At 31.8% G+C, this 14,747-nt stretch overlaps 2 protein-coding genes across 2 annotated transcripts in view; one reads left to right on the forward strand and one right to left on the reverse strand.

Annotated features, from left to right (window-relative positions):
- The first annotated feature begins 487 nt into the window (after positions 1-487).
- LOC123662725 (transmembrane 7 superfamily member 3-like) lies at positions 488-9,563 on the forward strand. Its single transcript, XM_045597528.1, has 9 exons — positions 488-554; positions 894-1,223; positions 2,410-2,669; positions 3,989-4,160; positions 4,542-4,709; positions 4,962-5,114; positions 5,649-5,909; positions 6,825-6,984; positions 9,468-9,563. The coding sequence occupies exons 1-9, from the start codon at positions 488-490 to the stop codon at positions 9,529-9,531; spliced, it is 1,635 nt and encodes a 544-aa protein (XP_045453484.1). The 3' UTR covers positions 9,532-9,563.
- Positions 9,564-13,764: 4,201 nt separating this feature from the next.
- LOC123662726 (paired box protein Pax-6) overlaps positions 13,765-14,747 on the reverse strand; it is a 41,055-nt gene continuing 40,072 nt past the window's right edge. Inside the window, exon 10 of the mRNA XM_045597529.1 lies at positions 13,765-13,853. Within this exon, the coding sequence (XP_045453485.1) occupies positions 13,765-13,853 (89 nt within the window). The remainder of the gene's footprint in view (positions 13,854-14,747) is intronic.

Genomic DNA, 14,747 nt, shown 5'->3' on the forward strand with positions numbered 1-14,747 from the left:
AGAAGTATGTTAAGCGTGCTATCTTTTTTCTCGCTCACGCTCGCTGGTCCATTATATTTGCTCTTTCATCTACTCTGTGGTTCGTTCTTTGCCATACTTATGTTCATTCAATCAGTATCCAGTCAATTCAGTCAATCTTGTTCAGATTGTTATTAATGTGAATCCTAGTTTATTATTTTATTTTTCTCATTTTTATCACAATTTGTAAGTTCATTGTGCTTCGTTTTGCGTGTTATCGTTACAATATAATTATTCTTTCACGGTAATGGCGCAAACTTGATCTATGGGCGCAAATAAAAAATAAATTCCAAAACTGTAACGGTGTTCATTGATTTTTCTACTGTCAAAATGAACAGCTGATAATAGGTAGCGGTATTGTAACAAACTGACAATCAAATAAAATATTCTTTACCGAAAATAGGCGTAAATCATTCAATAAATTATCATAATATTATTGTACTAATTAATAAAATAGTTGTTTTCTAACATGTTTAAATTAAATATATTGCATGTGCTTATGTTATTAATCGTGGCCAGAGAAATCAGCTCCCAAAGTAAGTACACAATATAAACCTCATTTCAATATGTTTTTACAATAAAGTAGACAGATAGATAATTTACTACAATCATATAAGAAATATGATAGGTTATTATCAAAAATAAATTTTCTGTGAGTAAAGAACAAAATAAAATCTATGCTTATAATTTCATTACTTGTCATTATTTTACCTAATTAGACAACAATTTACATTTAACCTTAAAAGTAATTAATACTTTAAAAGTTGAAAAGCATGTAATATTATTAGACTACTGATTATACTGGCTAGGAACTGTAGACACACATTGTTTTATTATTATTTTTTTATGAGGTAATACTAATCATTTTGTTCCAGATATAAGTGTTACATTACCTCTAAACAAAACAATATCATGGGGTAACAAGCAACTTTATGGCGACTTTGCCAATCTCAATGCATCTTCAACGTTACAAGTTGACTTTATGAATATCAACAAAAATGTATCGTACATAATATTTCAAGTACATAGCCACATACATAATGTGACTTTATATAATAACACTTATGTAAAAGGTTCATATGTATCTGGCACTAATGTTGGATTGTACAGCAATGTCAAACCAAAGCCGGAAACATTTTTCATTTACAATCCGAATAAGATAGACTTGAAATTGTACTTGACTGTGCATGGATATGATAATAAAGGTACAAATATTTTCTATCTATAAAATAATGATATTGGTATGACTCGTGTTTCTCTACTTATCAGTAATTATTTTTTTGTTTCACTAATCAAACAACAAATGTACTGCCATATTTTTCTATATTTATGAACATGTCTTTTTTATCATTTCATTTGTACAAACTTTGTCCTGACAATAAGATACACACAAAAAAAGTATTATCTAATTTGGTGCAGTTATTCAGAAATTATGCGCATATGTACATTTCATAATTTAATAATTTTTCATTTCCTACATGGGAAACGATGCCTTTGCCCAGCAGTGGGATATTACAGGCTGAAGCGATACATTTCAGTGACTCATTTTTGTTTGTATACAAGTAATAGACATACTTTATTCAATACTAACCGACCCGTACCCACTTTGTGGGGTGCTAATTATTATTTTTGTGATCCAAATATACTTATATCTATTAAAGTTTTCATCTCACTCGCATTTCTCCGACTGGATTTACATATTCTATTATTTTTCACTAAATTTTTTGTTAATAATAATAAAATATAGCTTATATCCCTCTTGAATAGTGTAGCTTTCTGTTAGTGAAAGAATTTTTATGATCGGATCAGTATTTGCGAAGATTACCCCCTACAAACAAACAAAGCTAGAAACTTTACCTCTTTATAATATTGGTATATATTTAATATCTCAAAACAAAATGTATGTGCAATTTTAATTATCTATGAAAGTTTTATATCAATTACTCATATTTATCTTTTAGTCTGATGGTAATAATAAATAGGGATCTGTGCCAAGTTCAAACAGGTGATAATTTTAAAATATATTTTATTGCAATAGATATTCATACTTGGTAAAAAATATTAACTAGGAATGATAATAATATTATTCTATATTCCACATTACAATAAGAAACTTATCATATACATAAAGAGAAATTAAAAATTTCCTACAATATTAGAAGTGATGAGATCTCTTCCAGACAATCTTATTTTCAGGCTTAGAAACAAAGTCAATGTATAATATGGTATAGTGATGGATAAGACACAATGGACATTAATATAAAGTGTCATCATCAGTTTAGCCTATCGCAGTCCATTGCTGGACATAGGCCTTTACAAGTTCGCGCAAAAAATGGCGTGAACTCAATACTTACATTAAAAAATTATGCTAATAGAAATTATTATTTACAGACCCAATACCAGGTGGTTGCAATATGGAATTTTCCACACCAATATCACCGTATATCAAAACATCTTATAATAAAGATTATGTGTTAGTCGATGCAGCAGCGGCTAGAGATCCATCAGACAAGGATTGTAATTTCTTAGAAAAAGCTGTTGTTTTTTTCTATCAAATGTACTTACCTGAGAGAAACTTTGATGCCGATACTTATTTTGATGGTATAAAAAATATGATGACAATGGATGGTATTGATGATTTTGGAGAATATGTAAGTATAATTAATTTACAAGTATAATTATATTTTAAATAGGAGATTTTTTTTACAACGAGCTCGGCAAACCTGATGTGAAGCCTGCATCACTACAAGCATTGCAAGCGTTTTGCCGACCCTACCCCCAATCCCGCCTTGAGCTCTGGTCACCTTGCTCACCACAGGAACACAATACTGCTTGAAAATAGTATTATTTAGCTGTGATGTTCTGTAGATCTGGGTATTTCCTGTTGTGTCCTACCTCAGTCATGATGCTCTTAAGACTGATAAATGATTTAAAATTTATGATGGGATATTATGTACAATCGAGGAGTGTATGGATAGGTTAGGGTTATTTTTTTTTTTTTTTTTTTATTGTTAAACGAAACTGTCGTTAAACGTTGTACTTCTTAAGTTAGATAGGTTAGGGTTAAATTACACTCCTCGATTGTACATAATTACCTTATGATGTTTTGATTTCTTTGTAAAGGTATCAAACATATTTTGTCGTTTTTTAAAGAAAATCATAAATCCTGATCATGTTTTTGTACCTTTTCTATATATTCTATTTTAGTTACATAATATTATTGGCAATTAACATGACATAGCCTTATGTGATATACCTGTATGGCTTTCAGGTATTTATCCCGCATGGGAGATATATAGATAAAGGATTAAGTTTTACAATTATAAGGTCTTATCTTCTTTGAAGCTGTAAATATTTAAATAGCTTAAGGAATAGATTTGAAGTCAGGGATGTCATTTATATGGAATTCCAACCTATATTGTCAATTTATATTGCTTATGAATATACAATAATAATAATTTTTAATTTAAATATTTGGTTTTAATTAAACTAAATTTCAATGTATTTTTGCCCCCATTATATATTGACGAATTAAATTCTTTATTTTTTACATATACAAAAAAGACATACTGAAAAATACTTTTAGTACCATACTCAATTTCACAATTTAAGTTTGGGGTAAAAGCTCTATTTATATCGATAGTCGTGAATTCAATACATAATAGAAAAGATATAGCTGTTTATGAAAATATTTGCTTTCTAGATATTTGCTCTCTCCACAGCGTCGAAGAGCTCGTAAAGCTAAAGCTCGTAGGCTGTGACGATAATTATTGTTAATTGTTATTAGCTAAAATATTAACTCCATTTTCCACTCCATCCGACGCAGGAGAAAATCCTAGTGAGGGGGCGTTGATAATAAGGCGTTTATTATTACTATTGGAATGTAAAAAAAAAAACATTAAATGAAGTTTACCAACTTTTACGTTGCGTCAGGATAGATCTAGATAATACATAAAACAAATATTTTTAGCTCCCTCAAAACGGTGATCGCATGCGTCGTATGATGAGTGCGTATCCCGGCACCGGCGTAGTATACGTCGCTGTAGCTATTAGTACTGAGAATACTAGCGCCTATTCGGTATACGTACCGACGTACTCTTACGCTTGCTCACCTCTAGTTGAAGGCGGTTGTGAGTTATTAGGTAAGCATAAGTTTTTTACTTTTCATTATTACAACTGTATGTGGAATTTACTCCTTACGCGAGACGCTCGTTGTATGGACGACGCGTTGGTGTAACGGTTACAGCACTGGTTTGTGGCTGTTACGCTGGCGGTTGTGGGTTCGATCCCCGCACATGACAAACATTTGTATTGGACATGCACATGTTTGCCATGATCTGGGTGTTTGTGCACTCCTTGTGGGTCTCCCCCACAAGCCGTGCCTCAGAGAGCACGTAACGTACGCATTTGAACGGTATTAAATCCGCCTGTTTTATTTCTCTAGTCAGTCAAGTGTAGATACAATAGATAATTAGTTGTGTATTGTGTATGTTACCTTTTTTAACAAGAACAATTATTTTCAGATGATGTCCTGTCACAAGTTCTGTGTGCCTCGTTGTTCTTTCTCGGCCTATTTATGTGTTTCTTCGGACATAGATTCTTCAAGACTGAAATGTTTCTAGTTGGTCTAGCGAGCGGAGTGATTATTACGTACATTTTTATTTCACTCGCCGCTGATCTTGATCGACCGGGTAAGTTTATAAATTTGTAACGGCAATTGAAATAAAATTGTACTACAGAATCATCTTAAAAATTAAAAATGAATCGAACTACGTAGTATTTTCATCTGAGACCCAATATTCGGTTTGATTTTGTAATGTTTTCTGTATTAACAAAATAAATATTTTGGCAACTTGATATAAAAAAAGTATGTATATATTTGGAAAAACTTAAAATTTATCGTCAAATCGGAATATAAAAATTCATTACTACGTTTGTTTTAGCATTGTTAGGCGCTTCTGTCTTATCCGGTGTATGTTTCGGAGCTATTTGGTTGCTGTTCTGGTGGTTTTATGGCATACCAGTAATAGCTGTTATGTTGCCTACATTGAACGTCGGCTTCTTATTCTCCGCCATCATTTACTATGGATTGCCAGGTAACGTATATTATAATGTTATACATCTGAGAAGTTGGTTTGTCTGGAAGAAATGACTAAATAACCGTCCATTGTACTTCACAGTCCGTAACTGTCTTAAAATATGTTTAATTTTTTTTTTCCGTTTAAATTAAATGTGTAAAATGTAGTTGTGGTGTACGATAAAAAATAAATAATTATTTTTGAAGTTCTCATAATACCTCATAATATATACTACATTGTTTGTAAGAATGTTGTAAATATGCGTTATCCTTCTGTTATCTGTGTATCTGTTATAATATGAAGTTCTTAGACTATTGATTTTTTTATATAATATTATGATACGGCGTATGTACAAATTATGTAAAATATAAATTAGCAGTTCGAAAATATAATCATATTATTAAAATCCAAAACATTACTTAAAATAATGGAAAGTTATATTTAATAATGTTCATACATCAAAATAGTAATGGTGTTCATTCAACATGTCACTAAACACAGTACATTTTATTTTATCTAGGAATAGATCATTCATTATATTTTCTTTTTCAGGTGGTCTAACAGCCCTACAGTTAGACCTTAACTTTTGGACCCTATTTGTTCTCGTTATGTTAATGACGTCACTGATGCTAGCTTCTATGACGTTTCTCTCGAACATATTGTGCTGTTCAATACTTGGCGCGTACGCAACTATATACCCAATAGATTATTATTTAGGGTCAAGTTTGAAATACATAGTCATAAACACGGTACGAAGGGCCGTTGTACCGCAGTTCAATAAAGCAATACTGTCACCGCCTTACCAATGGAGGGGTGAGATGTTTTTACTGTTTTTATTAAGTTGTAATTGTTTTAAAATGTTTCGAAAGTAACTGATTGGCATGTCAGTTGAAAATAATTGTGTTTGCAGGCAAACGAAGAAAAACCGACTTCAATTATATCAAGTAATACAACGTAGGTAGACGAAAAAATAGTCAAGTAAATACGCATTATCAGAGATTATTCCAAAAGTTGTAATCAAATCGCGATGAAATTTAAATGTGACCACATGATAAACATCGGCTTTCGATTAAATTAAAAATCATCAAAATCGTCACATGATTTTGATGTTTGCGGATTTTCGAGAGTTTCCCCTCAATTTCTCTGAGATCCCATCATCAGATCCTGGTTTCCTTATCATGGTACCAAACTAGGGATATCTCCTTTCTAACAAAAAAAGAATTATCAAAATCGGTTCATAAACGACGGAGTTATCCCCGAACATACATTTAAAAAATATATATACGGTCGAATTGAGTAACCTCCTACTTTTTTTGAAGTCGGTTAAAAAACGAGTGTGCTTTAGAACACACGACTGAACTAAAACTTACGAAACGCAACTCTCTCTATTTCTATCTTCTCTAACTTAAATCTGCCTTTCAACTTCCGTACGCCGATTCCGTGCCCGATCACACTTTTCGTAACGCTCTCATCACGCATTCACCAGCATACTACCCAATTCAAGCGTGCGTAAAGAAGTCTTACTTAAAAAATTGAGGCTTGGATATATTTAAAAAAAATAGAATTATACTTTGTGTCAAATGCAAGCTAATAGGTATATACCTACAAATTAATTTAAAACTGTTCTTAATTAAATAATTTCATTGTTGTTAATTGTATTAAACACATTGCTTAATATGTCATATTAAAAAAAAAAACATTTATCTAAAGCATATTTTTTTTTTACAGATGCACTGATAACGTTACTATGGGTTGCTCTAGCAACTTCCGGTTTCCTATTCCAAAATATCCACAACAGAGGCAGACCGCCTTTCCCCCCACCGCCTAGGAATGTTAGACCCTTACCATCACATTTGTATTATGGTACAGCGGAACCTAGCACACGACGGTATGTATTTTTTTCTTGTGTATTTAATATTAGCAATTGTATAATAGCAGTCAATTTAGTATTAAAAAAAAATTGTTCTGGTACTTTTCTTCAATATTTATTTATTTATTCACAATTTTTGCGCAAAAATACCAAAAATAAATCAATACATTTGAAAGAATAGTAATTATTACTGAGATTAAAGTGAATGTCGCGCTTAAAAACGATTTTCGAAGGTGCGCTTAAAAAACGTGGTGTGTACAAGCCCTTAATCTCACTATAACCTTGAAATAATTACTTTTTAACTGACCTCAAAAAGGAGAAGTCAATAATTCATTTGATCTACTTAATGTATATTCGTTATTTGTTCATCGATTTTAATAATAAATATCATAAAATTCCATATAAAAATAAACCACGCAGGATACATAATTGTGATATTAATAAGCTGATTTTTACTTTAAATATTTGCACTTGGATGTTTTCAAAGCATGAAAATTTCACCATTATTCTTTTTAGACCATTATATAAACACTCATGTCATGTATCACTAAACAATACAAACAAAAGTTTATCTGTAAAATAATAAGACAATAATAAGACTTTTATAATCTTACTAGCGACCCGCCCCGCCTTCGCACGGTTGCCAAAAACTACCAGTATTCCTCTACTATATTATGCGTGTATTATAGATATGAACCTTCCTCTGGAATCACTATTTTACTAAAGAATACCGCATCAAAATCCGTTGCGTAGTTTTAAAGATCTAAGCATACAGATAAGCGACTTCGTTTTATACTATGTAATCTTATATATAAAATTCTCGAGGCACAATGCTAGTTACAATACTCCTCCGAAACGGCTGGACCAATTTTTATGAAATTTTGTGTCCAAATCGGGTAGGTCTGAGAATCGGCCATCATCTATTTTTCATACCCCTAAGTTACAGGCCGAAGACGGGCAGCAGCATTTTCGGTGCGACAAAGCCAGCCCTGCGGTCACAAACCCGCCTGCCCAGCGTGGTTACTATGGGCAACACACATGAGTTCACGCATTTTTGGCACGAACTTGTGGAGGCCTATGTCCAGCAGTGGACTGCAATAGGCTGGAATGATGATGATGATGATGATGATGATGGTGAATTTACAAGGGGGGGGGGGGTACAAGAATCAGCTACAAGGGATTAAGGGGGTTAATAATATATATGGCAAAACAACGTTTGCTGGATCAGCTAGTAAATGTAAATTATGTTAGTGGATAGCTACAATGATAGTTCTGTCTGTGTATATATTTTAGCACGTTTTATAAACATCACAATGGAATAGAACGTGAAAACAAAGTAGCTTAAAAAATTGATGTCCCACTATATGTCCTTTATTTGACTATTTGTCATATAAGTGTTTGCTCGCAAACGAAAAAGAACCAACTTCAATTACATAGACAAGTAAGAAGACGAAAGAATAGTCAAGTCAATGCGCATTATTATATATAACTTGAAAAGTACTTGTAGATCACAATTAAATTTAAATGGGACCACATGACACGCACTAACTTTCGATTAAAAAAAATCAGGTCCACCGAGTCAAAAGTTCTGAGGTAATATACATAAAAAAATACAATCAAATTCAGGACCGCCTCCTTTTTTGGGGGTCGGTTAAAAAGAAACTGTACCACAAATAATGTTGCTACCGAATGTATGTCGTGGTAAAGTTACTTTCCTTTTCACTATTGCGATAGCAACAGAATTTGTATTATACGAGGATAATTCATTTTGCGGTTGTGGGTTTTTTTGTACATACGTACGTCAGAATAATGTGTGAAATCGTTCATAGAACTACCAACTGTACCTTATTTACTGCGCGTACTGAGGCACCATACATAAAAAAATACAATCGAATTGAAACCTTCTTTTTTGGAAGTCGATTAAAAAGTTACGAATATTATATTCTAATGAAATTTATATGGAACTAGCCTGTTGGTGCAGTGCCCATTTTTTCCTGACCCGAGGGTAGTGGATTCGATTCCCGCCCCGAGTCGATGTAATATATGTATTTATATATATTCATCGAAAGAAAAAAACGTGTGCTTTAGACCATACGGCTGAAGTAAGACTTACGAAACGTAACCCTCTCTCTCTTTCTATCTTCACTAACTTATATCTTCTTTTCGTAACACTCATTCACCAGCTTACTTCCCAAATCAAGTGTATGTAAATAAGTTTTACTTAAAAAAATGTAGCTTTACCAGTTAGCTGCTACTCAATACACAAGCATTAAGTAACTTAACATAGAAAAGGAAAGTTAAATATATAAGTATTTATTATTTATCACTCGCAGGTATATCCTTATTATTTATTACGTAACGCACCGACAGTGCTCCTGGGTTTGTAGGCGTCTAGACTACGGTATCCGCTTACTATAACTCGGACCAAACGTTCGTTTACCATCTTTGTACGTTGTAGTGTAAAAAGGGCATTTAGTAAATGTTATTTTTAATATTTTCAGGCTCGCACCATCAGCTGTTGCTGCACCAGCTATTGGAACTGAACGGACACCCCTTTTAGCTTAAGATAAAATAAAAATAATTATGTTTATGGTCTACACTTTTTTTTTATTACTTTTATAAACTACCATACTTTCAAGTAAAGCCCCGTTTGTATATAAGTAAAACCATTAGTCCTGTTCACGATCCCTTAAATTCGATTGTACGAACGTCCGTAAGCAAAAACGAATCGTTTATTCAATATAGAAACCGGTCAAAAGACTATTTGATTTAAAACCTGATTATTATATACCTAAATTTTACATATCTATTTTATATATTTATACATGTATTAAGATAAATATCCACCTTCTTCTCGAACATGGAAGAAGAGGCATATGCCTATCACTTGGATGTTACATGCTCAATCAATAAATCACAAAAATTGATATATTTATGTATAGAAGTACTTGGGGTAAAAATTTGTAACGATGTAATTATATTTCATAGTTATTTCTTAGTACACAAGTCGCGGTGTTTCTGTGACCGCACGTTATAAGATTTTTCTGTTTGAAAATTTTCTAGCGCGACTAAACAATATTATCAGAAACTTATCCTTTTACGTCAACGATCGTAAATAATGAATTTAAAACTGTTTTAAATTTTTACTTTTTGTACGTCTATGCAGAGTTAAGTGTCGTACACACAAATATATAGAGATTATTTTATGACATTCGAATAAAAAAATAGTTAATGAAGAAAATAAATCACACATCAAAAGAAAAATTTCTGTCTGTGCGAAGTCTAAAACGAGCAGCAGAACTGAGCATAGAAACTTCTGTCCGCATTAGAATTTTATTTAACGGAACATTCTGATAATGTGCGAGGAATCTAAAAATATTGTAATATGTTCATGGTAATTGTAAATGTGATTCAAAATAGCCAATTGCAATTTTAAATACAACTTAACTGCTTGAACTATATACCCTAATCTATGTGTTTATTTAACTTATATTAAGCCTTATATAAGTTAAAGCTACCATTAGATTATGCTATATTAAGTAGTTAATGTTTTAATGGTATGTTTGAAAATGACAAGTACGAGATTTAAAGACTGCCTAATGTTAGGCATCTTTAGTCATTACTGATGGATAACAATTTAGATTTTTTTTTAATTATCATACCGGCCCTCTGCCGGAGCCCTAGAGGCCCTCTCGGGCTATCTAATGACATTAAGGCATACGGATTTTTGTATCAATTTCCATTTTAGAGACTTTAAAGGCAGCCAAAAAAATTATATTATGTGTGAGGCCCTCGCTGACAGACGGCCTCATGCCCTTGCCTCATGCATTACAAATATGTATAGAAAATACATATCGCTTTAAGGTATGTGTATGTCAAACTTTAATTACTTAAATAAGTCAATCTACGTATAAATTGTATACCTGAATGTGTGTGATATTGTTTTGCACTTTTTATGTCCGCGGGCGTAGCAAAGGCACGTCACATGTTATATTAAATATATAATGATCAAAATGTTTTGTGTATTGTAAATTTAAAACTGTTTTATATACCAGCCTAGTATTCCTTCATAAGACATAAAGTGGTATCTCAAAAAAATCGATTTAAAAAACAATGTTATGCTATTTTAAAAAAAAGTTTATAATAAGAGTGACTTTTTTAGAAATTTTAATGTTATTTTTTACTAATACGTTCATTGTCTGGAATAATTTTGTTATATAACTTCATATAAAAAAATAGAGAAACTACTTTTTGTATTGTGAAGGTATTATATAAGTATATATTTAATATAAGGATTTAAATGTGTTAAATGTGTATAAAAGCGAATTTACGTGTAGTTTGATATTTAATCATACTTAGTTATGTTACACAAGACTGCTTGATTGTGATTATTTTGTTACTAGTGTTATCTATCAATCTTAAATAAAGTTGTTTGTATCGAACAAAGTTTTAATAATTTATAGCTCTGATGAAATTTATTAGTCATTCGCTAAATACTCTATAGTAATATATTGATTATTTTGACAATTTGTTATGAACACATATATTTAAAAAATTTAAATAAAACAATAACTTGAAAATAACTAATAAAAATATTTGAATATAATATAATAATTGAATATAAGGTGGCCATAGATTAACCAAAAAAGAAAGTAATACAATAAGTACTCTTTAGTGGAAACGAGGATTTATTTGAATTATCTTATTAGAAGAAGCATTATTTAACCGAATACTAAAGAAAAATGGTGTTGGCATTTATCACATACAAAACCCATACAAAACCACACATGTTAAAGTTGAATCGAAAGATTAAAACCATTGAAATCAAACACAGTTGTGCCATCCCGTATAATCAACTGGCGAGGGGACAAACAGACATCTAAACCAATTATAAGCGTTGATAATCTTTACGATTGTTTACTGATTGAAAGGGGCGACTTGTAAGTCTATTTGCGTATTTACTGATGGACTTTGTTGGTATTTTATTATTTTTTATAGTTTAGTTTATTTGGTTAGTATTTTTTAAAATTATGTTGACTACTATAGTAACAAGTATAAGTAGGAGTTATGGTAGGATATTATCTGTTCCGGAATTTATATTTTGACATTTCATTTAAAAATGTTTGGTGTTTGATTTCTCAAAAAAAAAATGTACTTAAAATAGTTTTAGAAACGGCAATGTTATTTTTAATTAAGCCCCACTTTACTTGTCATATAGAGCTGTGACTGAAAGACCATTATTTTATCCTATATTATTTTTGTATTGAATAAGACTTTCCAATGTATTTAAATGTACTTCAACAAAGCGCAGATCAGTATAATGCCTACAACACATTTAATCCCATCTCATTGTCCGACCCCTGCAGTGGGGTACAATTTCCTACCCCTCATAAAGTGCCAACACGCAAAATTAATACGCACCGCCCAAATATAGTTAACTGCATAATTTTCGCTAGTAAACCGTGAATGCCACTTGTCCTGCAGAAAAATTATCCCACGTCGCGTTACGAACATCTGTTTTTTTTTTCTAACATTTATATGTACGAGTTAATTTGATAGGAATAAGTAAAACAAAATATCATTGGTTATGCGATATTTATTAATAAATTTCACTGTAACCTCCTCAATCTATATGCACTTTATAATCGAATAATAATTTATTTTACACTTATGTTCAAACTAGATACATTACACGCCTACACCTTCTGTATTGCATTTAAGGAAAATATATTAGTAGATATTTATACACATATTCAAATATAACATGAGTAATTGTGCTGCATCACTAGTGAATGTATACGTTTTAATTTTTTTGAATTTCGTTTATCGTACAATGCCAAAATATTCCAAACGGTGATAAAAATAAGTCTAACTACCTACATTTTAATCACAGCAACATCTCCTTAATTTTATCGTATAATAAATAAATTAATTCGTTTCGAGGTGTACTAGTGTAGATTGCGACTCAACACATTACAACATCTATTAATGTTACTATTTTACAAATATACAACAAACATACTCGGTTTGTCTGACGATTTCCTCTGCCGAAGGGGTGAAAAACAAATCGCCGTAACGAAGCTTATTGCCACGTTTTTCTCTATAGTATTAATATTTTGCACCCCCATTGCATACATCAAAGAAATAAAGGGTTGTACTCGCAAAGGGTGCGTAACACTCAATTATTACAAACGTTGGCACAAACAATTTACATTTAATTCCTCGTCGAGACGTTGACTCTCAAAAAGAAAACTTTTTCCACTCGACAATAGATGGCGCTCGACTATATTTACAATAAGCTTTCTATTGCCTCAATAACTTAACATATGATCATACACAGTGAAACATGCTGCAAGTTTAAAATTTACACTATATTTATTATGGTAAGCAAAATTATATGTAATGAACGTATACAATTATATCGTACGATAGCAATGCAACATAGCTCAGAGTGTACGACCGTAACTTACCACTACTTTTGAACATCATCAGTTGCTTAGCCGTAAATCATAAATTTATACATAAATAATTAGTTGCACCATTAAAACACTGATAAATCACCGAATATTGCATTAAATGAACACGTAACACATGTCTCGCTTATGACACTGAATTGTTTTCTTGAATATCTCCCGCCAAAACGGCACTGTCATGGCCGGCTGTCATGTTGAGAGCGTTTATAGACAAGTGGGAGTCGGCATAGTTGTGCGCTATTTCACCGCTAGATGGCGACTCCGGTACGTTGGTCGGGTTCTCGGGCATCGAGAGAAGTCGATGCGGGAACCCGAAGAGTTGAGATCACTGAATCCGTCCCCAATAATTCGATGCGAGGTCTGGCCCTTGCGAAGGTATTTGCACTGGAACGCTCACGCCCGCTGATATAACACCTACGAAAGAGGGAGAATGCTATTAGAAACTTATTTAAATTCGTTTTTAATTCGTTCTTTATTGTTATTTATTGTTCATTTAATGCTATCCATATTAACATTATTTTTAATAAATAGTAACTGTTCTTTAAATTGTTATAAGTATTATATTTATTATAAACCTACATGTAGGCATACTCAATATAACATCGATACTAATCATAATTCTGTAATCCAATTTGTATAATTATTTAAATGCATAATTGAATTAAAAAGGTATAGTTTTACAATGACATTCATCATTACATGGTTTATTTCCCTACACATTTGAACATAAGCACATCTCGAGCTTCTAAACTGCCTAGACGTGTATACCTAGCGTTGTATTCATCCACATCATGTGGAATAGCTTTATGACTAGCGGTATATTGCAAGCATACTGTGTCCAGATAACGCGATTGTGTGTAATAAACTGAATGCAATTGGAATCCTATTAGACATATGGCTGGGCCGATACCGATACATGACGTTAATAGGTTTCGTATTAGATTATGTGGCGTATGTATGATGAAATTTGATTGAAGCTTATAATACACATAATGTATGATTATGTTGAGATTATAACGTATTTGGAATTGTATTGCTATAATTAAAATATTTAATGCATTTTGTGTACTTATGCAATATTTTCTTAGGCATTTCCAACAAATTATTTTCATAATATGCTACGATTATGTTTTATATCAATGTTTTCTAAGTATTTATAACAAAAAAAAATGTGGTGTCATGGGACACCAGGTAGGAACGAAGTTCCTTCGGACCGTATAGAAGCAACACAATTTGAAAAAATAAATTGTTGAATTTTATATATATTTTCTAGTTCTTGTTTTTTTTTTATTGATTCGTTTTTATTAA

The sequence above is a fragment of the Melitaea cinxia genome, chromosome 19 (assembly GCF_905220565.1).
Source record: "Melitaea cinxia chromosome 19, ilMelCinx1.1, whole genome shotgun sequence".
Taxonomy (NCBI): Eukaryota; Metazoa; Arthropoda; class Insecta; order Lepidoptera; family Nymphalidae; genus Melitaea; species Melitaea cinxia.